This window comes from Halichoeres trimaculatus, unplaced genomic scaffold, assembly GCF_033239565.1.
Source record: "Halichoeres trimaculatus isolate MK-OKI-2021-1 unplaced genomic scaffold, fHalTri1.1 fHalTri1_scaffold_1, whole genome shotgun sequence".
Lineage (NCBI taxonomy): Eukaryota > Metazoa > Chordata > Actinopteri > Labriformes > Labridae > Halichoeres > Halichoeres trimaculatus.
Genome location: NW_027437179.1, coordinates 10,397,013 through 10,421,544, shown reverse-complemented (window position 1 = coordinate 10,421,544; position 24,532 = coordinate 10,397,013). Strand labels below are relative to the sequence as shown.

The 24,532-nt window shown below is 39.7% G+C and overlaps 1 protein-coding gene across 2 annotated transcripts in view; it reads left to right on the top strand.

The window, feature by feature from the left end:
* plxnb1b (plexin b1b) overlaps positions 1-24,319 on the top strand; it is a 176,524-nt gene extending 152,205 nt beyond the window's left edge. For both annotated transcript variants that reach the window (XM_074683466.1, XM_074683378.1), the window contains 26 exons: positions 1,152-1,274; positions 1,360-1,453; positions 1,588-1,754; positions 1,911-2,062; positions 2,221-2,326; positions 2,673-2,809; positions 5,387-5,563; positions 5,665-5,896; positions 5,984-6,226; positions 9,224-9,403; positions 9,500-9,648; positions 11,252-11,352; positions 11,716-11,933; positions 14,216-14,394; positions 14,500-14,566; positions 16,287-16,433; positions 16,543-16,708; positions 18,079-18,182; positions 18,267-18,351; positions 18,811-18,977; positions 20,704-20,864; positions 20,948-21,095; positions 21,234-21,298; positions 21,472-21,547; positions 21,636-21,710; positions 22,786-24,319. In XM_074683466.1, the coding sequence (XP_074539567.1) occupies positions 1,152-1,274; positions 1,360-1,453; positions 1,588-1,754; positions 1,911-2,062; positions 2,221-2,326; positions 2,673-2,809; positions 5,387-5,563; positions 5,665-5,896; positions 5,984-6,226; positions 9,224-9,403; positions 9,500-9,648; positions 11,252-11,352; positions 11,716-11,933; positions 14,216-14,394; positions 14,500-14,566; positions 16,287-16,433; positions 16,543-16,708; positions 18,079-18,182; positions 18,267-18,351; positions 18,811-18,977; positions 20,704-20,864; positions 20,948-21,095; positions 21,234-21,298; positions 21,472-21,547; positions 21,636-21,710; positions 22,786-22,890 (3,624 nt within the window). In that variant the 3' untranslated portion in view covers positions 22,891-24,319. The remainder of the gene's footprint in view (positions 1-1,151; positions 1,275-1,359; positions 1,454-1,587; positions 1,755-1,910; positions 2,063-2,220; positions 2,327-2,672; positions 2,810-5,386; positions 5,564-5,664; positions 5,897-5,983; positions 6,227-9,223; positions 9,404-9,499; positions 9,649-11,251; positions 11,353-11,715; positions 11,934-14,215; positions 14,395-14,499; positions 14,567-16,286; positions 16,434-16,542; positions 16,709-18,078; positions 18,183-18,266; positions 18,352-18,810; positions 18,978-20,703; positions 20,865-20,947; positions 21,096-21,233; positions 21,299-21,471; positions 21,548-21,635; positions 21,711-22,785) is intronic.
* The last annotated feature ends 213 nt before the right edge of the window (positions 24,320-24,532 follow it).

Below are 24,532 nucleotides of genomic sequence, written 5' to 3'. Positions count from 1 at the left end.
CTTCCCTCTTCACCTAGTTTATTCTCTCTTCTTTTTAACCTCAATGGGTCACTTTAATTTGTGACCCCTTGAGGTAAACAGAGGACAAATATGTCCTCTACCAAAGAAGAGTAAAAACATAAAAGATAATTTTTTTCTACTTTTTTACTTAAATTTTTCAATCAACCTCAGTCCTAATTAAACATATCAAATATTATTTTTTTTATATATTTCAATCCTTTAAATGTCCATTTGATTACATGATGTCACTGTTTTTATTTTGAAAAAAATAATAATAATAAAATGAGTTATTTTGAATGTTGGAGGGGGATATATTTTTCAAATCAGGTTTAAACAAACAAAAGAATTGTAATAAAAAAAAATTTAAAAAATTAATTTGATGCATTTATTTATTTATTTATTTATTTTAGTGTCAGATTCATAATTTCCTGACCTTTCAGGTAAACAGTGAACAAAAAATGTCCTTTATAAAAAGTCCTATAAAAGCATAATAGATAAATATTTTTGCCCCTTTTTTTCCTTAGATCTTTCAATCAACTCTAGTTCTAGTTAAAAAAAAAAACGAATTTGTAATATTAAGTAATAATTTATATCATTTCAACCCTTAAATGCCCATTTGTATTTTTAAAGTTGTTTTACCATGAAGAAATGTGAGTGTGTTGTGGTCTGTAGATGTACAATGGGAAAATTGTCCCACCTCACAGTAAAATTGACAAATTTTGCTTTTGTTCTCAAAATGAAACCTTGAATTTAGAGAATGCATGATTGTTTTTGTTTTTTTTGCATTATTACTGTGCGATCAAAATTGTGATTCAGTGGGAGTAGATGTGACATTTTTGTCCCCTGTTTACCTAAAAATTTAGTAAATTAAGAATCTGACGCTGCAAAAAAAAGATTGGTGTATTTGATTAAGATTGAAGTTGATTGATAAAATCTGAGGAAAAAAGTAAAAAAATATGAATCTTATATTTTTACAGCTTTTTTTGGCAGAGGAAATATTTGTCTTCTGTTAACCTCAAAGGGTAGTTAATTTGAGTATCACTGACCTCATAAAGATTAAAAATTAGTATTTTAGGACTTTTCATGATAAAAACCTCCTTAAAAATTATCATTCCATGTGGAGTAACACAACCACTCCTCGTCTTTCTTAGGACTCAGATTTGGACTACGAGTGCGTGTTGGTCATCGAGGGGCAGACTGTGGTCGTGGACGCCTACGTGGAGACAGATGACATCAATCCATCAAACTTTGACATCACCTGTCAGCTGCACCAGGTCTGGAGCTGTGCACTGTGTGAAGAAGCACTGACCTTGAAAATTTTTATCTTAAGTTTAATTAACTTTGTTGTTGTCTGTGCAGTACACTTACTCTGCTCCAGTGGAGGAATACAACGCCATGGTGTACGTGAAGAGGAGAGACACCTTCCACGTGGACAGCTCTCCTGATCTCTACGGTGAAAACAAAACACAGCTCCTTTTTAACATTTCTTTTCTGTCATATCTTGGGAATAAAGATGAGACCAGCTGAACCACATCAGCCCTCCTCCACTCCTCGTCTGAAGCCCTCCTCTGTCTCTTCTGTCCACAGTGACTCTGTATAACTGCTCTGTTGGCCGCTCCGACTGCAGCCGCTGCCACACAGCTGACCACAAATACGGCTGTGTGTGGTGCGGCGGCACTCACGCCAGCTGCCTGTATTCAGACTCCTGCAGTGAGCCCGTGCAGCAGACGTGCCCCGCTCCTGTCATCCACTCTGTGAGTCCTGACCTTTGACCTCTGGCACACCTCATTACCATTCATGGCTCAAACCACAGCTCTCTTTGCCTTAAACATGAATGATTTTTTGTAAAACAGAGATGTCCGTTCATCCATAGCGTTTCTGTTAATCTGATTGTCTCTGGTCTCCCTCAGATTGAGCCTCTCTCAGGCCTCCTGGACGGTGGTACCCCCTTGACCATCTCAGGCTCCAATCTGGGACAGAAAGCTGAAGACATCATCAACTCGGTGTCAGTCGCTGGGATCCCCTGCACCGTCATCCCAAGCCTCTATGAAGTCTCCTCCAGGTACGGACACACCGCTGGATGGGACAGAAATTCTATGTCTTTGTTTTGTTTCATAGTTTTGTTTTTTTTTTTCTACTAAAAAAGCCAGTTGTAGCAAGAAAACTGATCAGATATTTTAAGGGTTGTTGTATTTATCCAAAGTGTTGTCTTCCTTTCAGGATTGTGTGCAAGACTCAAGCCAGCGGTGGAGAAAAGGTCGGCCACGTGTCTGTTAAAGTGAGCGGAGGAGAGTTTGGCATTTCCAGCCAAACCTTCAGCTACCAGGTACAGAGAGCTTTGCCTATTATTACTCACCATAAAGTTTCTCAAGTTGGCTCTGAAAATGTTGTTCTTGCTTTGTCAAGAGGCTTGAAAAATAAAAGAACAGAAACTAAAATCACCATCTACACATTATCTTCCAAACCACACTGTCAGATGTTTTCTGAATCTTCTTTCAGGATGTTTCCTGATTGAAGTCCACTTGTTTCCCCTTTAAGGGAGCAGTTACTCCAGATCCAGATGCAATAACTACATAGAGTTCACCTGTTCTTCAACCTGGTTCATTGCTGCTTCTTTGTGTATTTTTTCTATGTTTCCTGAAAGTCTTCTTCTTCTTTTTTTTTTGTCTCAGGACCCATTTGTGATGAGCGTTTCTCCTGAAAGAGGGCCCAAAGCTGGAGGCACGACGCTGACAGTCACAGGCAGAAACCTGCTGACAGGACGTCCCTCTGACCTCACCATCACGGTGGGAGGAGTTCCCTGTGGCATGTAAGGCTGCGTCTGCGACACTGAAGTATCAACTAGGAATGAAAATATTCTGATAGACTGAATGAGAACATATTGAAATGCATGTCTCAACCTGCACACAGTAAAGAGGCTCATGTTAGCAGCTCAGCTGCAGCGAGCAAAGACTTGTTAAAGTTAATAATCCATGGAGCTAAAGGCTGATGTACAGGTTTGTTTTCCTACGCAGAAAATTGGCATGATGACTGTTTTTATTGTTTTATGGCATGATGTATGTTTATCAATACAGATGCACTGATCTGATCCTGGCACCAGGTGTCTGTCTGATACAGACTCAAAAAGTTAGGTCAGACATTGGTGACAATGGGCCAATCAGAAAAACAGATGCTAAATTCAGTTCTTTCCTCTTCTAAGTTCCTCATCACCTGCTTGTCTGTCCATTTCAGCAATTTGAGGTACTTCATGTGTGTTTCACAAAAACCTGTGTTTGCAACTCGCAGTATCTTCAAATTTAAATCCTCACTTGTCCACTGCTGAGGTTTACAGTTCTACAAAACAATTATACAGTCAGTTTTTTTCTGTTTTGGTTTACAAAATAAAAAAAAACTGAAGTTGCCAAAGCATAGTTCTCATTGCTATATCAACCCACCAGTGCTCCCATTTTACAAGTGGTTTTTAAACTCAACTTTATTTATATATCACTTTAAAACAACCAAAGCTGAAACAAAGTGCTGTACACAAAAGGTGGTACAGAAATAAATAAGTAAATAAAACAAATAAATCAATAAAACAAAGTTGCTGGAAGTGAAATAATTGTTACATTGTTTGTAAAACAATTTAAAACAATGAAACAATGAATAAAAACTTAAACAAGAGCAGAGTCTCAAGCTGGTATAAAAGCCAGGGAACAACAATGGGTTTTAAGACTTCTTTTTTTTTAATTACCGTAAGTCCTCAATCATTGGGCTAGCAAAAAGAATTAAAACGACTCCTTAAAGAAGAAAAGATGAGCTTTAAGGAGATATCAGGGGTATTATAGGACTGCATAGAAATCCACACTCAACAACGTTCTGATCACAAGCACAGCTGATGCAAGCTGTTGTTATTACCATAACTCTTCGAGAATTTGGGCAAGAGAAAACATCCAAACATTTCCTGAAAGAAGAGAAGAGGAGCTTTCTGGGCACGATCTCTGACTCTTTATTGGCTAAAGTAACAAAAAAAAACAAAAGAAAAAACAGTCCAGGCATTATTAGGGAACAGAGAATGATTCATTCGTACTGGTATTAGATCAGATCAGTATTAGTATCCACTAACACCAAAGCCCAGGTGTCAGTGTTGATGTCAGAAATTAAAAGATCTGATTACTATATCATTTTTAATCCACATTAAGAAAACTGCAAGTGCACAATACAACAATAAGAATAAAAGTCTCTGTTCCAGATGTTGTTCAGCATTTTGAAACATTTCTTTGGAGGTCCGCAATTTTCATTACACTTAGGTAATAATTAGACAAAGTTTTTTCTTATTTCTCTGAAATTAGCACATAACCTCCTAAAATTATGTCCAGATCTATTGTCACAAGTCACAATTGGTAGGTTACTGTTTTTTCCAGTTCCTTTGTAATTTACTCCAAATTGAAAGATAAGAAGGTGACGATGAGCAAATAATTTATTTGAAATTAAACCACAACCCAGCACAAAATGTTTTTAGAAGTATCCCAATGTTTCTGCTATTTCCAGAGAAGCAGGTGATAAATAGCTGCTTAGTTCTTGAAAACAAAAGTTAGGTTGATTGTTTCCTCTGATTATTACCTTTGAAATGTTAAGTGAATAATTCAGTTCCCCAATAAGCAGTTGATAGTTAGCTATGTGTTATTATTTTTTGAGATCACATACATAACGATTTACCTTTATGGTTAGGCCTATAATGTTTTACATGATACAACTGAAGGCCTCAGATGTGATATTCACCAAGAGTGGGGTTGCAAATTGGCCTTACCTGATTGTGATAGACACTGTGAGTACAGGTGCACTGCAAAACACAATCTGGCCTGAAGTTATGTGTTAATTTTCACCAAATTATCATGAAATTTCTCATGAAATAAGAAAAAACTTTGTCTAATTATTACCTAAGTGTAATGAAATTTGCAGACCTCTGAAGTAAAGTGTGGCCAAACTTCCTGTGGTAAATAAGGACAAAGCAGGAAGTAAATTCTTCATTGTTGCCACTGAAAAATACTTAATATCTGAGTTTTCAGACAAATTCAGAGTAAGAACCATTTTAAAATGTAACACTGTAACACTGAGAGCACTGTGGATGCATATGTCTGACAGTCATGCATTTTAAATCAGGAGGTCTCAGTGTGGACACAGCCTGAGACTTAAACTTGGCTTTAATGCAGCAGCTAGTGCTGCAGCTTCTGTCTGACTGAGGCTTCAAAATGGATTTCCCTGGTCTGTCTGTGAGTCTGACCTTTGACCTCCCTGTGTCAGATTGGGGAAAGAGAAAAGACACTGTCGACCTGGGGTCTCTGAAGTATCCCATCATTAATTAACTGCACTCTCCTGTGTGCCCCTTCCTCCTCCTCCTCCTCCTCAGAGTGTCAGAGGTGCAGGCGTCCAGTGTGCAGTGTGTGACAGGCAGAAGTAATAAGACAGGAGATCACCGGGTCACCCTGCATTACCACAGCAGCCAGCGCCACCTCAACTCTCCACCCTACCGCTACACCCACAACCCCAACGTCACCCACGCTATGCCTGCAGAGAGCTTCCTGGAGTGAGTCCGACCTTCACCTCTGCTCCTTTTCCCGGTGTCTCAGAAAGTTCTGTGTCAAAGGTCAAAGAGCTGTCAGACTCACGGGTTTCTGTCTGTTTCAGTGGCGGTCGGCTGATTTATGTGACGGGACACAACCTGGATGTGGTGCAGGAACCTCGTATGGTGGTGACCGTCTCCCCGCTGGAGTCAGCCAGCCAGAATAAAGGCAAGAGGAAGAGGAGGAAGAGGAGGAGTGGAGGGCTGAAAGAGGACAGGGGGAAGACTTTGGAAAGACCAGCGAGGATGCTTCCTGACCACATCTGTCCTGGAGACCCCCTGTGCTCTGTCAAAGAGGTGTGTGTGTGTGTGTATTTTCTTTATTGACCCTCATTGATTTTTCTAACATTTCTTCTTTCATTTATCACGTTTCCTTTTCCTCAGTTCATGGAGCGCTGCGAGGTGAACTCCTCCACCCTCATCCTCTGTCGCTCACCCATGGTGGATTCCTCTGTGTTGGGGTCAAAGGTCACTGTGGAGTTTCTGCTGGACAACCTGCGCTTTGACTTCAACAGTCTGAACTCCCAGACCTTCAGCTACAAACCTAATCCCTTCCTGCGGCCCCTGAACCAGCAGGACCCCGTGAAGGCCTACCGCTACAACCCCGGCAGCTTCATCCAGCTGGAGGTCAGAGGGGGTGGATGTTTGTGGCCGCATTAGTTTGTTCTCAGATGTTCAGGTGTAGAAACATGGGCTGAAGCTAGTGGTATGAGATAAGAGAGCTCCTTTAAACCTCACACACAGCAGTTCACCACCACCGCTCGTCATGACCTAAGGAAGTTGAATCTGAGGCAGAGCAGTTACACTGGAGTTGATGTGACTGGTGGTCATGATGTTGTGTCTGATTGGTGGATGTTTTCTTAACCAGAGGTCCTGTTCGGCTGGCTGAGTAATGCCTTTGAAAATCCAAAACTTTCTAACTATGCATTTTTTTATCCCTTATTGTTTAAATATAGACAGAAATAGAAATTATATTTTATTTATACCATTGAAAAAAAGAAATTGTTTGATCTTTTTTCCACATTTTTGTTGTTGTTAATGATTAAGACAGGATAAAGACAGTACGAGTGGCAGCAGATTAGTTTTAGGGTCTGTTTACACGACAACGGTTTTAGGGTGAAACAGTGTTTCAGCCGACCTAAACTCAAACGCAAACACAAAATGGCCTCCAGAGTGGGATTTTTCTGAAACACTGCCGACATCGTTGCCGTGTAGACAGGACAACGGTACCGTTGATGCGATCGTTGTGAACTACTGTGTTGTGCTTGTGCTGCTCAAATGCAGATTTTTTTCACTGCGTTTAAGCAGTTTCAGATGAAACGTTGTCGTGTAAACGGGGCCGGAGAAACCAGTGTTGTGAGAGTGAACACTGGTTGGGAATGAAAAATAATGGTCTTACCCACACTATTATCATTTTGCCAGTAACAGGTCATCAAATTAATTACTGTTTCAAATGTTACAATGCTGTTACCCATAGTGAAATGCGGAGCGTTACTATGCACTGATACTTATCAGCTGTTATCTGAACTGACTCACTCAGCGAGGCACAGGACAAGAGCTGCAAATTAAATGTTTAGTGGGGTTGTTTTGTTTTGTTTTGTTTTGTTTTGTTTTGTTTTGTTTTGTTTTGTTTTGTTTTGTTTTGTTTTGTTTTGTTTTGTTTTTTCTGATTGTTCTTCTTTGGTGAGTCAAATAGTAACGATGATTGGCTAAAAGTAAAGGACATTTTCACGGCAGGGCAATCAAAGCTAGAGTTCAGTTAAAGGGCAACTCTGGTTTTTTGCCACCTGGACCTTATTTATAGGTGTATGCATGCTCATATACTCACTCAGACACACATCCTGCAGCTCGGAGTCCTTCAGAAGTTATTTTGATCCAGCTGATTTTAGCCGCACTTAGCGGGGGCCACGGCAAGGGAGCTTCAGCACGGGACATGATCTCTGCAAAATCGCTCATTTCAGCTATATTTTTTCATCCATCGCCAGTGTTATCATAAAGTCAGCTTGTCTACCGTCTTCAGGTGGGTCAGCTGACCCAGAGCTGACCTGGTAAACAAATGTTTGACGGTTGTCCTGATTGGTTTGAGCCTGAGTACACGGACGAGGAGCTCCATGAAAGAAGGATGCAGAGGGAGAGAGACGAAGAGCTGGCTCGAGAACAACAAACAGGAGCACGTCCACGACTCAATGCGAACTGGTGGTGCGCTTGTGGACAGTGTTCGCCTATGGCAACAGATGAGGAGTGTGTTTGTGATAACGATGGATAGCGAAGGATGAAAAAATATAGCAGAAATGAGCGATTTTGCAGAGATTATGTCCTGCGCTGAAGCTCCCTTGCCGTGGCCCCCGCTAAGTGCGGCTAAAATCGGTTGGATCTAAATAACTTCTGAAGGACTCTGAGCTGCACAATGTTTGTCTTAGTGAGTATATGAGCATGCACACACCTATAAATAAGGTCCAGGTGTCAAAAAACTGGAGTTGCCCTTTAAGTGGGTGTTGTTACAAACCTCATGGTGCTGCAAACAGCCACACACAAAAAAAAACAGATGCAATAATGTTTGGTCGGAAGTCTGTTGAGTCCATCAAGTTAAAACTGGCGTTTTCAGGATGGAAGGAGTGGCACTATTTCAACATCACAGATGTTTAATGTCTAATGTAAGGCAAGAGCACACACATGAAGTGAAAATTATGTCCAGGTGTAAAACCTGCTCAAAAATCCAAATTTTTCACAAATTTGAAGGTTTTTTCAAAAAAGTAACATAATAATTACTTTCCCGGCTAACTAATTATATTTATGAAGGAATCGCTCTGTTACTAATTCAATTATTTTTTGGGGGGAATAACCAGTAATTTGCCCAACACTGTGGGAAACAGCACTATGTGCACAAAGGTGCACTAATTTTCTACACGTCAGCTAAATTCAGTATCTTAGGATCTCTTTTTGTTTGTTCTTGTCTGTTTTTGGATTGACCAATTAGATAATTCCCACAGCAGGGGTCGCAGGTCTCCAGCACCGTTGTCTTGTCAGATACAAGCTGAAAAGTTTGGGAACCCTCATTTGAAACAATCTGATGCAGAAATAACATCAGCTGGCTCAACATATCAGGAGGACATGAACCCTCTGAATCTCATCTCTTTCTCTGAAGTGAACTCAAACAGTTTCCAGCATCACCAACATCTGTGTTTTCTGTTTGTTCTGTGTAACCTCAGCATTTAAACATTCTAAGGTTATCACTGTATCTTATTATTTTAATGCAGAAGCCCATGAATGAAGTAATGATGAGAATTCTACTTTTATGTTTCACCGCGTTTCAGCTAGATAAAGTGATTAACTCTCAGGTGACCATGTTTCAGTGAAACTGAGCGATGGTTTATTGTGTCTTTTAGCTTCGTTTTTCATCATCATGGGGCATGAGGAGGCGGTTACCCGTCTTAAACTGCTGCTAAAACAGTTGTTACTAAGAAAGATGGACAAAAATGGTCTTGTTTTGAAAACCTGGACCTCCTTGTCACACATCATTTTATCACCATGCATAGAGAATTAACAGTTTCAGTGATTGTGTTATTTATGAGTAGAAGTTGATTCAGATGTAAAGATGTACTTTTTATCTCTTTGTGTTATCAGGGGGAAAATCTGGACCTTGCCATCTCAAAGGAGGAGGTAGTTGTGATGGTTGGAGAGGGCGTGTGTGCCGTGAAGACACTCACCAGAAACCATCTCTACTGTGAGCCTCCACCTCAGCAACCTGCTCCTGTTCTCAATGGCAAGAAACGCGAAGGCTCCGACAACCTGCCGGAGTTCACCGTGAGTCCTCGGTGCTGACAGTTTTATCAAAAACAAAGAGTCACGTCAGGGAGAAGCGTCTGACTCTGAAAGACTGTGTGCATGTGTGTGTTTCAGGTCCAAATGGGCAACCTGAACTTCTCCCTGGGAAAGGTCCAGTACGACAACCTGGGCCTGGCCACCTTCCCTGTGGAGGCTCAGATTGGAGTTGGAGTTGGAGCGTCGATTGTCGCCCTCATTGTCCTCATCATCGTGCTCATTTACAGGTCGGTGGATGAAGTTTGACTGTGTGCTGGTTTACAAAGCTTGGTTTATGAAATTTGCGGTTCTTACAGACTGCTAAGGAAAATAAAAAACAGTGTTTTATGTCAAAGCAAATGTGTAAAGACTAGTGCTGGGTAAGTCAACGCGTTATTTTCGCGTTAACCCGTCAATCTATTAACGCCGTTGAATATTTTATCGCACATTAGTGCATGTTGCTCACATGCTTTTATTTTGTAAATGTCTGTTGCTGACCGCAGTGGAACCGGAAGTGAAGTTGGCGGAAAAACACGATGAGTAACCAAAACAAGCATGGAGAAGAGGGGCAACGCCACGGAACTTAAAGGCGCTCGCCGCTTAGTGTATCAGTCTGCGCGCACGGCGTGCCAGATATAAACAAACGCAGGTAGTCTGCCAGGACGAAGAGACACGATGAGAACTAGAGCCTTATTTAGCGATGTTTTTGTGTGAAAGTAACACGCTGAAAATTCTCTAAATAAAGCGTGAATGCAGATCGATATCAGAGTTTTTCGGTGGGAGTCCGTTTATTTGTGTTTTTGGTCAAGTAAAAAATGGCCCTGTCTGAGTGTAGAGGAAACCAGCAGAGGAGCAGGGAGGGGGTGTTTGGTGTGTGTGCCCTGGGCTTCTGCTGCACAAAAACACTGCTGTAGGGGTAATTTCTGCCCTAAACCTTGTGATAGGACCCAACTTGTTCCATCCCGGAGTATCACTTTAATGGCCTGACAGTGGCAATAAGCTCCAATTTTGTATTTACATTTTGTAAATTTGATTTGCACTAAATATGTGATTTAACTATAACTGTATAACAAGTACTGATTTAGTGTTTGCGTGACAGATGTTATGGCACTTTCACAATGCGATTAATTATAATTAATCAGGGAAATCATGCAATTAATTACAATTAAAAGTTTTAATCGTTGCCTAGCCCTAGAAAAGGCATGTCACACCAAAGGTTTTATCATTTTTGGTGATGTTAAAAGTTCACATGGTTGGCTGAAACGCAAAACCATCTATCTAAATTCCTGATTTCACTCTGGATGATGAGAAGAAGGAATGCTGCTTACATGCTGCAATTAATATAGGACCAGAGTCTAAAACCAGTGTGTTATGCATTGAGTATCCTTAACAATTAGCATTCTGCAAGAATTTCCCTGGTCTATCTGTGAGTCTGTATCCTGTCTGTTTTTTTTTTATTCTTTCTCAAATAAGTGAATTTTGCAGATAGGAGGTTTTGCGTTTCAGCCATCGACGTGTGATTCGTCATGTTTTCTCAAACACCCCATCGTTTATACGAAACCCTGAAAGTTTATTGTTCTTTTGAAAATGGGCCCAAACATGGTGAAGTTTTTCAGGTGTCACACTATCAGGGGGATCAGTGTAAGTCACCTCTGGGTGTTACCAGATCAGGTAGTGTTTTCATTCTCTGAGCCGAGCTTGACTTAGTGATTAGCTCTGACCCTCACTGATCAGGGGGGTTGTTGGGTCAAGTAACTTGAGTCAACCTTTTCTCATGTTTAGTGGATTCCCACTAATCCAGTGTGAAACTGGTTTCACTTGATCCCCTCTTGCTCTGTCATCCTCTGTCAGGAGGAAGAGTAAACAGGCTCTGAGAGACTACAAGAAGGTCCAGATCCAGCTGGAGAACCTGGAAACCAGCGTGAGGGACCGCTGCAAGAAGGAGTTCACAGGTAAGAGGGTCTGACTACAAAAGAGAGAGCAGGAAAGGGAGGAAGGATGCTGGGAGAGGAGAGTTTATTTTAGTTTGAGGAGGCCGACAGATCCACTCTGTTTTAACACCGGCCTCATGGAATCATCCCATTACATCAGCCGTCCTGGATGAAATGTTCCCCTCATCCCACGTCTGCCACAGAGGAGTTTAATTTTAGTCTGTTAACACTGTCTAGTGTCAATATTTAGCAGCTCCTACCTCCCAACACGGTCACCACCAGCACACACTCGGGATGTTACATGGTGGAAACTGAAGAACACCGCCTGATGACCTCTCCTCTCCTTTCCGCCTCTCCTCTCCTCTCCTCTCCCTCCTTCCTCAGACCTGATGACAGAGATGATGGACATGTCCAGCGACCTGGTGGGCACCGGCATTCCCTTCTTGGACTACCGCATGTATGCAGAGCGTATTTTCTTCCCGGGCCACAGAGAGTCTCCGCTGAGGCGGGACCTGGATGTTCAGGAGTGTCGGCGTCAGACAGTGGAGCAGGGTCTGGTGCAGCTGTCCAACCTGCTCAACAGTAAACTCTTCCTCACCAAGGTAGACGTCTTCCTCACTGCTGCCACAAGCAGAGAGAGCTCTGGTGTTGTTGAACCATGGCACATGTTTACTTTTGTAAATGTTTGGCGATTTCAAGCTGTTTTAGACCTTTAGCAGCTGTGACAGAGCTTTAAAGGCTGCACAGAGCAGAAGTGTCAGATCAGAGCGCAGGCTTCAATTTTATTTAAGGGTCAAACAATTCTGGATGAATGAATATGGTGGGGTATTGCATTCACTTAAAAAAAATCCTGTTTTTACAAGATACTATCTCACAAAAAAGGAATCTCTAAAATAATGGTTGTTGAAGCGATGTGAGGGTGTAACCACCAAAAACGCACTTATTACTTAAATAACAACAATTTGAAGGATATTAAACTCAGCCCGAAACAAACTTCTACACTAAATACACAAACTGGATTTCAAATATCGGCAGTCACTTGTGTTTCAGTGTATAATGTGACCATGTTAACTGGTGACCCTCAGGCAACAACAACCACTGACATGTTCGGCTTAGCTGTTAGCAGTAAGTATAGTCACTCTTGACTCCAAAACACCAATTGCTCTCTAACGATCAGAACTTGATAGGAGCTGACTCCATGGTGCAGAATAATTTCTGGAAATTGAACACAGAATAACTGGGCACCATCTATGACATGGTATCTAATCAGGAAAATCAAAAAAAGGTTAAATTCCTGCTTTTATGAAACATTTTTCCAATAAAAACAGGGATTTTTTTTTCAAGTGAATGCAACACACCACCATACATTAATAATTAACTTAACAAATGTGTTTTTTAATTTATTCTCTAATTTCCAAAAACTAAAAGTCTACAGGTTGTGTGAATAATGGAAATACATACCAGCTCATTTCAACACAAAAACAAAATGACCAAAAAAGGAACAGGAACTTGTATCTGCCTTTCTTGTACAACCCTTATTATTCTATCAACCAGATTTTTTTGCAGGACATAAAAAAGAGGGTTTTTTTGTTTGTTTTAAAGAGCTTTTCTTTCCATTACAATCTCTAACTTGTGAGCATTTTCTTTGTGTATTTATCGATTCTTTTTACATTTTACAGCCAACTCTTAAAGAAGAATGACACAACTTCCACTCTTCACTGAAGCTGTTTTATATTTGAATTGTAGCTTTCTATGCTCAACACACACACTTTTCTTAAATTATAATGCCCATGGTAATGGCCTTTTTATAATTTAACAAACATTTGAGACAAACAGGATGACTACATTTCTAAAGTCAAAGATATGAGGTCTCATGATTTCAAAGTGTAAGATCTAATGATAGTGGATCAGAAGATTTTTGAAAATAAGCTTCATTTTTATTCTAATTGAGTTTTTTTTCTGGTGTTTTATGATAACATCTTAGGCAGGGAACCAGAGATGGTGTGTTTTTTGTTTCTTACATCTGAAATAACTTTTGCAGCCCCTCTTCTAGAGCCACTTTGCCTAGAGTAACAGAGTAGTTTGTCTTCTTTTGGTTCTTTAACATCTTCTAAATGGATAATTAAATTTTTATGTACTGTTTTTATTGGATCTGAGCTTGACAACCCTAAAATCAGACTCACTGATAAAAAACATATTAGAGCAGCTGTTGTTCAGTAACTGTAGTTCAGTAACTGTAGTTCAGTAACTGTTCAGTAACTGTAGTTCAGTAACTGTAGTTCAGTAACTGTTCAGTAACTGTTCAGTAACTGTAGTTCAGTAACTGTAGTTCAGTAACTGTAGTTCAGTAACTGTTCAGTAACTGTAGTTCAGAAACTGTTGTTCAGTAACTGTTGTTCAGTAACTGTAGTTCAGTAACTGTTGTTCAGTAACTGTAGTTCAGTAACTGTAGTTCAGTAACTGTTCAGTAACTGTAGTTCAGTAACTGTAGTTCAGTAATGTTTCCTGTCTCTGTCAGTGGGGTCTGGTGCCTCTGTACAGAGCTGTGAAACAGCTGTTTCTGCTTAAAGTAAAGGGATCTTACACAAACACAGGGCTCTGTATCTGTAGGGATCCTTATGTAATGCTCTCAGACACTTAAACCAACAATCTCATCCCGTCAGTGGCAAAAACAAACACATTTAGTGGACGCACTTTGACCCAGCCCATTAGCCGGCAGAGGTTATGTTGCTGCCTGAACAACTTTTTCAAACTGCCTGAGTTTTAAAGTTGTGTGTAATTTTCTTAAAGAACACTGACAAATAAAATCAAATATAAATACTGATACCACCCACTAAAGAGGACACCAGCAGGGGAATAATCTGCTGTTTCCTTCTTGTCTCAGTTCATCCACACTCTGGAGAGCCAGCGGACCTTCTCTCCCAGAGACCGGGCGTACGTGGCGTCTCTGCTGACCGTGTCGCTGCACGGCAAACTGGAGTACTTCACCGACATCCTCAAAACCCTCCTCAACGACCTGGTGGAGCAGTACGTGGCCAAGAATCCTAAACTGATGCTGCGACGGTAAGAAGACAAAACACACTGGTGTTTTGAGGGGTTACAGATTCCTGTTGGGCTTAAGAGCTGATGTATCTGTGCGTGTGTGTGTGTGTGTGTGTGTCCCTACAGGACGGAGACGGTGGTGGAGAAACTGCTGACCAACTGGATGTCCATCTGCCTGTATGCCTTCCTCAGGGTCAGTCAGCTCATGGTTTTATTAAAGATGCAGCAGCTTGATAATCACATATATAAATGGAGAAATCAATATGGGCTGGTTTTATAGTTTTTGATAACTGTTTTTTTTTTTTTTTGGATTGATGCAAGGTTTCAAATTTGATCTGAAGTTTTGTTATTCACACAGAAAAGCCCAGATTCAGTGCCCCATCATTTTATTTGACACTAAGAAGAAAACGCTTGATAACTGGTGTCTTGTTTAGATTTTATGGGTTTGAAAGTGGGTCTAATTCACAAAATTTTAAATATTTATTTCCTTAAATCCTTAAAACTCCTCTGAGGAACTTTCTCCTCCTGTCACTTATGGTGAAAAAAAACACTTCATTAGGGCTGAGTCTAATCTTGGGCAGGATGAAGGCCCTCTTACAACATTAGTGGTATCATTTTTTCTGCTGCCCTTTTTACCCCAAACTATGTGTTTTCCACTTGAAATAAACATAAACACACTTGTTCCTATACATGCCTCACAGCGCCCCCTAGGTGAGAAAAAAACAGCTCCTCTGACTATTTTAAGCTACACACCCGGACCTTTTTAACTATCATGCCAATACCTACAAGAAAGTCTCTTACCGCCATGATGATATCTGAACAGAAAGTCTGGAAACTTGAGTTAAATGTCTGATTTTGAAGATTTAAAGGGTACATATTTAAATGAACTTGTCCCAGGTTTTTTCTGTTTTTTTTTTTTTGTTGTTTTTTTTTTTTGATAATAAAACTCAAAATATCCCCTTTGGGAAATAAAGGTTTAGTTTTTTTTTAGTTTATTTCAGTCACTTTAAGCATTAAGACTCATTTTGACCCCCCCCCGATATATATTTGTTTTACTGTATTGTTGCTTCTTGTGTTTTTGTAAAAAATAAAGAAAAAAAAAGAAAAAAAAATAGAAAATAAGACTCATTTTGACACATTGAAGCGAAAGATTTACAAATGAACAAATATTGAGTAAGTGCTATGTCTGCATTAACAACAAACAATCAACAAAACCAGGTTGTAGGCTAAAGCCTTTACTTATATTATGAAATATGAAAATAACTCATGTGACACCTTCCCTGAAGCAGATGTTTCAGACATAATGAAATAAACATGTAGATGTAATGAGTCTTATGCTCAATAAAATCTTTATCGAGTCTGCTTTTCTTCTACAGACATCACTGTTAATTCCAGTTTTTATAATAGGCAGCTGAAAACTCCTCTGAGGAACTTTAGTACTGCTTTTATCTGAAAGAACAGACTGACCTGACCTTTGTACAATCATAAGTTGATGACTGTAACAGGGTCTGATGAATTAAGAGTGATGTTTGTTTTTACACCCTGACCATGTTCTTTAAAACCGTCACAAAGGAAGAAAATAACAAGAACGTGTTTGGATAAATTTTAACATGTCCAGTTGAATTACAGCTTATTAAAAAAAAAAATCATGCATCTGTGTAACTTTTCAAGCAGAGGAGCAGAGATGTGTTGATGTTTGTAGAGTGAAAAGATAACTTCCATCACATCTGTTCTCATGCTGAGGAAAAACAAATATCTGTCAACCAAACTAAAGTGAAAAGCAAAAAACAGGTCTAATAAACGCTGATGGTTGAGGAATGTTTTTGCATCCATGTTACATCTCTCCTCCAGAGCACGTGAGCCTTTTCCTAATTAACTTTTCCACGTCTGTGTGTGATTTAATATTTCTGCAGGACTCTGCAGGAGAGTCTCTCTACATGCTGTTCAGGGCCATAAAGCACCAGGTAGATAAAGGCCCAGTGGACGCTGTGACAGGGAAGGCCAAGTACACACTTAATGACAACCGCCTGCTGCGAGAGGACGTGGAGTACAAGACCCTGGTGAGGAGACTTTTAATAAACTCATCATGTGCATCAACTGATGGACTCTCATACACTCGCCTTTAGAAAGCTGCTGCTTTTTAATCAACGCGTGTTTCCTTTTCTGCAGACTCTGAACGTTCTGGTTCAGGGTGGAGGAGTCAATGAGAGCCAGCCACTGCCCTCTAAAGTCCTGGACATTGACACCATCACTCAGGTGAAAGAGAAGCTGCTGGATCAGGTGTACAAGAGCACCTCCTTCTCCCACAGACCCCACGCAGACTCACTGGACCTGGGTGAGAATCTTAAAACGCCACGTCCTACACGTGATGCTCTTAGTTTTTTAGAGACACATCTTCAGCAGGCAAGGGATAAAACTGTGAATGAGGAGACTTAAATCTGTTTGTGGTCCAGGGATGCCCCCTACAGTCAGACCAGTGTCATCACAAGAAAGGCACAGTCACTAAAATTATTATTATTATTATTATTATTATTATTATTATTATGATTATTCTTATTGTAATGATAATAATAATAATAATAATGATAATATCAGTCATTATTAAATTATTATAACTATTGTTATCGTTGTTATTATTATTATTTTTATCATTATTATTAAATCAAAGTCAGAATTCTGAGTTTAGATTAATATTAGATAAAGGTTATTCTGACTCTTTTTTTTAACAATTTTTAAAAAATGTTAGACCATTTTTTTTTTTTTCAGGGGCCCTTGTCCCCTTGTAGACACTGTCAACAATAGTTGCCATACTTTTTTTTAGCTTCCGGAATCCTATGACTTAAAGTAGCTAATTTAAATTTCATAATGAAATAGATAAAAAAGCAACAAATATAAAATAATATTATAATAATTATGATAAACAGTATAATGAAATTATAGCATAAGAATATGAAAAAAAACATATTGTGTACTAAGGAGGTCTAAGGAATAAAATGCATGCACTTTATAATGCAGGGAAGTATTTGGGATAAAGCAGGTTAAAGAACCTTCACTAATCAAAAACGCCGGCTGGATTAGATACAAAATGCCACAAAGTGTGTTCACACACACATTTTTAAGACAGGACAGCTCTACCTGTTTTCATTCTGTTGAAGGTATATGGGTTGGCAGGGTTAGCTCCACTATATCCAATCACATTTGTTTTTGTTTGACATAAATTTGCTGCAGCAAGAAAAGAAAAAGATGACACAGCACGGTGACTCAATGCTGGAAAAAGTTTGTTAAATTAGTTTTTGATTTTAATCCTTTAAATAAAATCAATAAAAAAAACATCAGATTTAAGGTAATATTACCTTGCACATATGTTTCAGTCTCTGCCTTTGGATGCTCTGCTTCTTTAACGACACCCAGCTTCACAGTGCTTCATTTACTTCCTATGGGTGTGGAAAATTAACCCAAATGACGTGTCGTACTCTTAAAAAAAAGCACCACCTGATACATGACCCATGGGTCAAACTGTGAATTAATAAGTATTCTGGGGCGCTGCCTTGTCAACCACTGAACTACAAAATATATTTTTATAGAGGAGAAAAACACACCATGTAACCTTGACTGATATCTATGAAGCTCAAATGTAATCAAGACTGCTGCTTCTTTCACACACTCACACACCTTGCTGACTGTCACCTCCTGTCTGTGGTTCAGAGTGGCGCTCTGGTGTCGCCGGTCATCTCATCCTGTCGGACGAGGACTTGACATCTGTGGTTCAGGGCAACTGGAAACGACTGAACACGCTGCAGCACTACAAGGTCTGAGTTCATTTTCACTGTTCAATCATGACGAAGCGTGTTCTTTGTTCTGATGGTGCTAACTGTGAGTTTTCTGTTCCTCAGGTCCCAGATGGTGCAACAGTGGCGCTGGTCCCTCGTCACACCAAACACATTCACCATGACAACCACGACTACGTAGCAGGAGAGAGTGAGTTACTTTGATCATTTCTCTAAGTTTAAATTTCATCCAAAGTAAATCTGGTAGAACAGTGTCTCTCAGAGGGAGCACATAACTTGGACTGTACTTGAGCAGCTTTGTTTTGCTGACTCAGAAAATGAGGTCACTTTGTCCCTCTCCACAAAATGAGGATGGAAAAATATCCCAGTTACTGACGGCTGCATTACTGCAGTTTAGAAGGACATGATGGTTCAGACTCTCCCTCAAATCACTCAGACGATAAACATGGAACCATAAACTTTGTTGAACTGAAAGAAGATGAAACCAACCATGATTTAATGTATCTGAAAAGTAAGAAAATAAATAAAAAAACAGATTTTAATTCTCTTCACTGTATCAGAATAGTAAAGCATGAACAGTTTTCTGAATTTCTGATGGTTAGATATTGGATTATTCTAACTGAACCTCTGACAATGTTCCCCTGTGCAGAGACTCCGATGCTGGAGGATGCAGACGAAGGCGGAGTCCGGCTGTGGCATCTGGTGAAAGCCAGTGAGGAGCCCGAGCTGCCCAAACACCGCCGAGGCAGCCTGAGGGAGAGGGAGCGGGCCAAGGCCATCCCAGAGATCTACCTGACCCGCCTGCTCTCCATGAAGGTACACACACACACACACACACACACACACACACACACACACACACACAATCATACAGACAGACACTAACTTAACCACATAAAGGTTTCTACAGATCTGAAATTTATGTGTAGATTTATTGACATCTACAAACATAATGAGCACTTACACAGTCTGTAACACACAGATAGCTAGTAAAAAATTCTGTTTACGTTGGAAATGTTTCCAATTAAGCTTTTTTTTATTTCTGACCAACCATAGAAAAATATCAACTCAGGAACAGAAGCAAAACTTTTGCCAATCAAAACCTCAAACATGGAAACAGTTTTGCAATATTTTGTAATGTTTGATTAAATAAAGCGTACAAAGTTTTACAAAATGTAGTTTGATTCCATTCTTTTAAAAATTTGTTGCAGTGATTTGTTTTTGGTTTGGCCTCAGATACGATACGATACGATGCCATGCCATGCCATGCCATGCCATGCCATGCCATGCCATGCCATGCCATGCCATGCCATGCCATGCCATGCGATACAATACGATAGCACATCACCAGTATTGCACACACAGACACATATTGCACATTACAGAAATTGCACATTATACATATATTGCACATACCCAGCTTTAAAAGAAAGAAAACCACACGAATATTGCTCAATCCCTGCAGCCTTAAAAACCACTATTTAAAAGCTTAATGGAAATATCAGTGCTTATGTCTGAATCAGTTTACAGGAACAACTTTTACTTAATACAGTAAAGACCAATGTTTATTCCCAGGGTTTCCATGGATCCTTAAAAAGTCTTTAAAGGCATTGAATCCATAAATCTAAAAACAAGGCCTTAGATGGCCTTAAAATGTTTTGAATTAATCTTTAAAACTCTTAGAAATATGTTAACACATATTATTATGATTGTAAATAGTCCCAAATCTTAAAATAAATGACAAGTTATTTATTGTTGCTGTTTTAAGTAATTTACTGAGTGACTCTTGTGATATCATCACCCTATCACGATAGCGGAACCAACAAACATTGATGAGGTTGCATCTGGGGCTCTGTTGTCCCTAACCCTAAGTAACTGATTTGGTGTTTATTCCATTTGTGTCTATAGTGAAGTTGGTCTTAAATTTTTATTTCGAATGGCATTAAAACATCTTACAAAATCTTGAATTTAATTTTGCTTGAGCTGAAGGAACCCTAATTCCAAACAGGTAAGTTATTATTCTGAGTGTAAGAGGAACTCTGATAAATACCACCAGAGATCTCTTTGTTAGACTTGTTGAACAATAATAATATTAATGATTTTATATATTTAGGACCTTTGAAATAAAAGGGTTTATGAAGTGATTTGACAGACAAGCCATTAAACAGAGCAACGCATAAAAAGCCAAAACACAAACAAACACACACTGTGAAAGAATCCAAATAATGAAGTAAGAAAAGACCTAAAACGAGAAGTTTTTTTAATTAACAAAATTATTAATCCAGACAGTATTTGATATCAGTTGATTGTGTTAAAATTTATTACCAGATTAATCATAAAGATGGGATTCATCTGTGTGAATGTGTTAATTTTGACAGCCCTACTAAAATAGCCTACACGTATACAAACTGCTGCACTTTCCTCCACAGCGCCCACGTTTATCAAACTGAAACTCTCCTCATTTGATGTTCAGCAGAAAAGAAAGCTGATCTTAGTGACTAAACCCACCGTCTCTCTTTCTTCTTCCTTTTCTTTTCTTCAGGGGACGCTGCAGAAGTTTGTGGACGATCTGTTCACAGTGATCCTCAGCACCAGCCGTCCCGTCCCACTGGCTGTCAAATACTTCTTTGACCTGCTGGACGACCAGGCGGGACAACACGGCATCTCTGACCCAGAGACGATACACATCTGGAAGACCAACAGGTGCAGCACACACACATAACAACACACTCATGGTTAATGTTTCAGTGAATGTCAGGATGCTAAATTCTCCTCTGTTTGTCCAGCCTTCCTCTGCGTTTCTGGATCAACATTGTGAAGAACCCTCAGTTCATCTTTGACGTCCAGGCCTCAGACCACGTGGACGCAGTGCTCTCTGTCATTGCACAGACATTCATGGACTCCTGCACCATCGCTGAGCACAAGCTGGGACGGGTGAGTCAGGGCGTGGAGGGATATCCTGCTCATGTTGTTTCAGGTTTTAGCAGCTGTGCTGTACGGCCAAATAGAGCCGATGACACTGAGACAATCAGTCCTGTCTGTCTTCTCACTCCCTTTGTTCTCTCTGCACAGGACTCTCCCATCAACAAGCTGCTGTATGCCAGAGACATCCCCCGGTACAAACAGATGGTAGAAAGGTGGGCTCAGGTTTCATTGAATCCAACACATTTAATCTAAAACAGCTTCTCAGTCAATTCACATCATGAAACAAACATGTTATCATAAAAAGACTCATTATTCTGTGCTGAAGAGTTTTATCTGAATCTTTTTACTCATGTTGAACTGTGTGTTTCTGGTGTGATATTTGCAGGTACTACGCCGACATCAGGCAGACCATCTCAGCCAGTGACCAGGAGATGAACTCAGCGCTGGCTGAACTGTCTCGGGTGAGTTTAGCTACATCTCAGATCCTTCAGTGTAAAGAGACGCAGAGACACACAGTTTGACCTCTTACACGAACGCTTTGTGTTTCAGAATTACTCTGGAGAGCTGAACTACCTGGTGGCACTGCATGAGCTGTACAAGTACATCAACAAATACTACGACCAGGTGAGTGTGATTCCCGTCCCGAGGGATGCCTGCTTGATTTTATGAAAGTGACCAACCTCTAACAATCAGCTCTTACTGACAGTAACTTATGAATGCTCTGTTTGTGAACTATTTCTTTAAGTGATTTCTGTAAAACTCAGTCTCTAAGTGTGTTCAAACACACTTGTTCAATCATTGCAGACTTATGAAAACCTCACCTGTCCCTCAGGTGTCTCTTGATACCGGATGATCAGTGGTCAGTTTTCTGCCATGCTACATGCTGTGTCAGAAAACTCTGTGTCTGACCAAGGAAATTTTTTTCCACTAGGGGGCGGTATGGAGAAAATTTGTCAGTATTTTTTTTAATGGCAGGATCAGGATCTTGTCAGGATTGTTTTTTAAAATATTTCCAAGACTATCTTTACCTGGAAACAACATTTTAGCCCCAGTCTTGTCCTGCATTTTGAACTGTCTTTATGCACCAATTTTTGTATTTTCTACTTAATTTCATAACTCTAATCTAGTCTTGTGTCCTGTAATGTGTTTTTTTATAACTCTCACATTTTCACATCATGATAAATTCATTCATTTAAAGACGTCAGCTGTAAGACGTGTGTTGAAGCTTTACATAAGTAGCCTATGCACAGTACAAATTTAGTTTAGTGAGACATTACTTGGCTTTGGTTTTGTTTGGGACCTTGACAGGAAATGTAAATGAAGCATAATTTAAAACTTGATTAATTCAGTGCCATAACTAATACATTGTATGAAAGCTGTTGGACTTTTGGTCAGACCTCTGGCCTGACTTTGGACAACTCTGGTCCTGATGATAGTATCTGAAATGTAACAAAGTGGCAAACATTGAACAAAAACATTTACAAAACTTGGGGTCTACCTTGTGAAGTAAAGTTGTTGCAGTAAAGTTTGATAATTAAGATGAAGGGGCTTCCCTCGTCTATAGGTAACACTAACTGGTTACAGGCAAAAGTTAATAAATCATATGCTACAGACTTTCTTTGTCCATGTAAGGCCTAATGTCAAGTGATCTTAATACTTTTCTTTTCTTGGTCCTCCATCTTTCCCTCCATCTCCTCAGATCATCACGGCGCTGGAGGAGGACACCACCGCTCAGAAAATGCAGCTCGGTTACAGACTGCAGCAGATCGCAGCTGCAGTGGAAAATAAAGTCACTGACTTGTGACAGAGGAAACGCCCACCAGAGCTGCGTGAACAGAGTGGGATGGGAGTAGAAGTAGGACTGAGAGACTTGCACCCTGCAGGCTGAACTGAGCAGGGGAGCAGCACAGACTCATGGGAGAATGGTATCACTCTTCCTTTACACAGAGGAGACAGTGGAGTCAAATTGGAGTTTTTGATGAGGATTTTTTTAACACAAAGGAGCAGCTTGGCATTGAAGCTCACATCCCAACACCGTCTGAACTTTTATGGTGTTTAAGGACAAATGTGAACCTTCAGTGTGGTAACAGAAGAACTACAGCACATACACACAAAGAAGGGATGTGTGACTGATCAAGCCAGACCTGCTGTCCCTCTGTACACCTAAAGAAGAGAAACACAGAGGAACATTTCTTTGAACTGCAAACTTACGGAAACCAGCTGGTTCATTCAGCTGATCCAAAGACTGAAACACTCAGATTTTATGGCCCTTTTTTCCCCACAAGTCTGGAGTGAATTTTATGAAGCGGTACCTCTTATGCCTTTTGTGCTTGTCACTGCTGTACGGTCCCAACTTATTTCTCAGTGTGTTTGGTGATTTGTGTGTATGTGTGTGTCCACAGTCAGCCCTGATACACAATATCTGGGTATCTGATGTTTTCATATTTCCTGTTTCTTGTGCACAGTATTGGTATTTCCTTCAGATGTTCAGTTCAGCGGTATTCAGGAAACGGTGAACTCGGCTTGAAGATGGTTTCTACAGAATAACAGATCAAAATTTTACACTTATTTTCAAATTGAAATCCTCATTCTGGCTGAACACTCAAAATGTCATTTATGTTTTTCTGATGCCTTTATTTTTTCCTGAGAATTCTTTTTTGTTTTCTAATCCAAATTAAGTTAGAAATCTGAATTTCAAGTGTGAATCCTGAGAGCTGAGTCAGAATTCTTATTATTAACTTAGGTCAAGTCAAAATTTTACGTTTACTTTTTTATCTTATTTTTTATTTAAATTTTTACATTTTTTTCTGTTTATTTCTGACTTTTTTACACTTTCTACACCTTTATCCTCCACTTTTTTCCTCCTCTTGGTTCACATAGACCTGTATTTAAAAAATTAAACCTTAGTCTCAATGACTCCTACACCCTAATATCCCTTGGAGTAACTGTGAGCTCTGCTTCCACTGAAAGAAAAGAGATTTTAGTTTTGATTTTTTTTTTTTTTATTGAACAAATTTGTTTCTTTTTTTTTTTACTTCATACTCAAAACTGTCACCTAATTTTATTTTGTTCTGACATTTCTCGGTAAAGACTTTAAACTTAAAAACAAATCAGAAAACTGAATTTAAAGTGAGTTTCTGACAGTCAAGTCAAAAAATAATGGTCATCAAATCAGAGAATTTCAAATTTAAAGTCAGACTGTCCAGGACAAAGTCAAAATTCAAGATTAAATTTGGAAAAAAAAAAAAAATTGAGAAATTCAAGAGCTCTATCTGAATTTCAAAGTCTAAAACTCATTTCAGCAGTTTCTCTGACCCTGTAGGATAAAATGCTGGGACTGTATTGTGTCGGTTGTGCTCTCTACCTCTAACTCCCTTTTACTCTGTGATGTTGTGACCTGATACTTTTACTGCTGTGTACATTTCAGCCTCCTAAAAAAACAACGT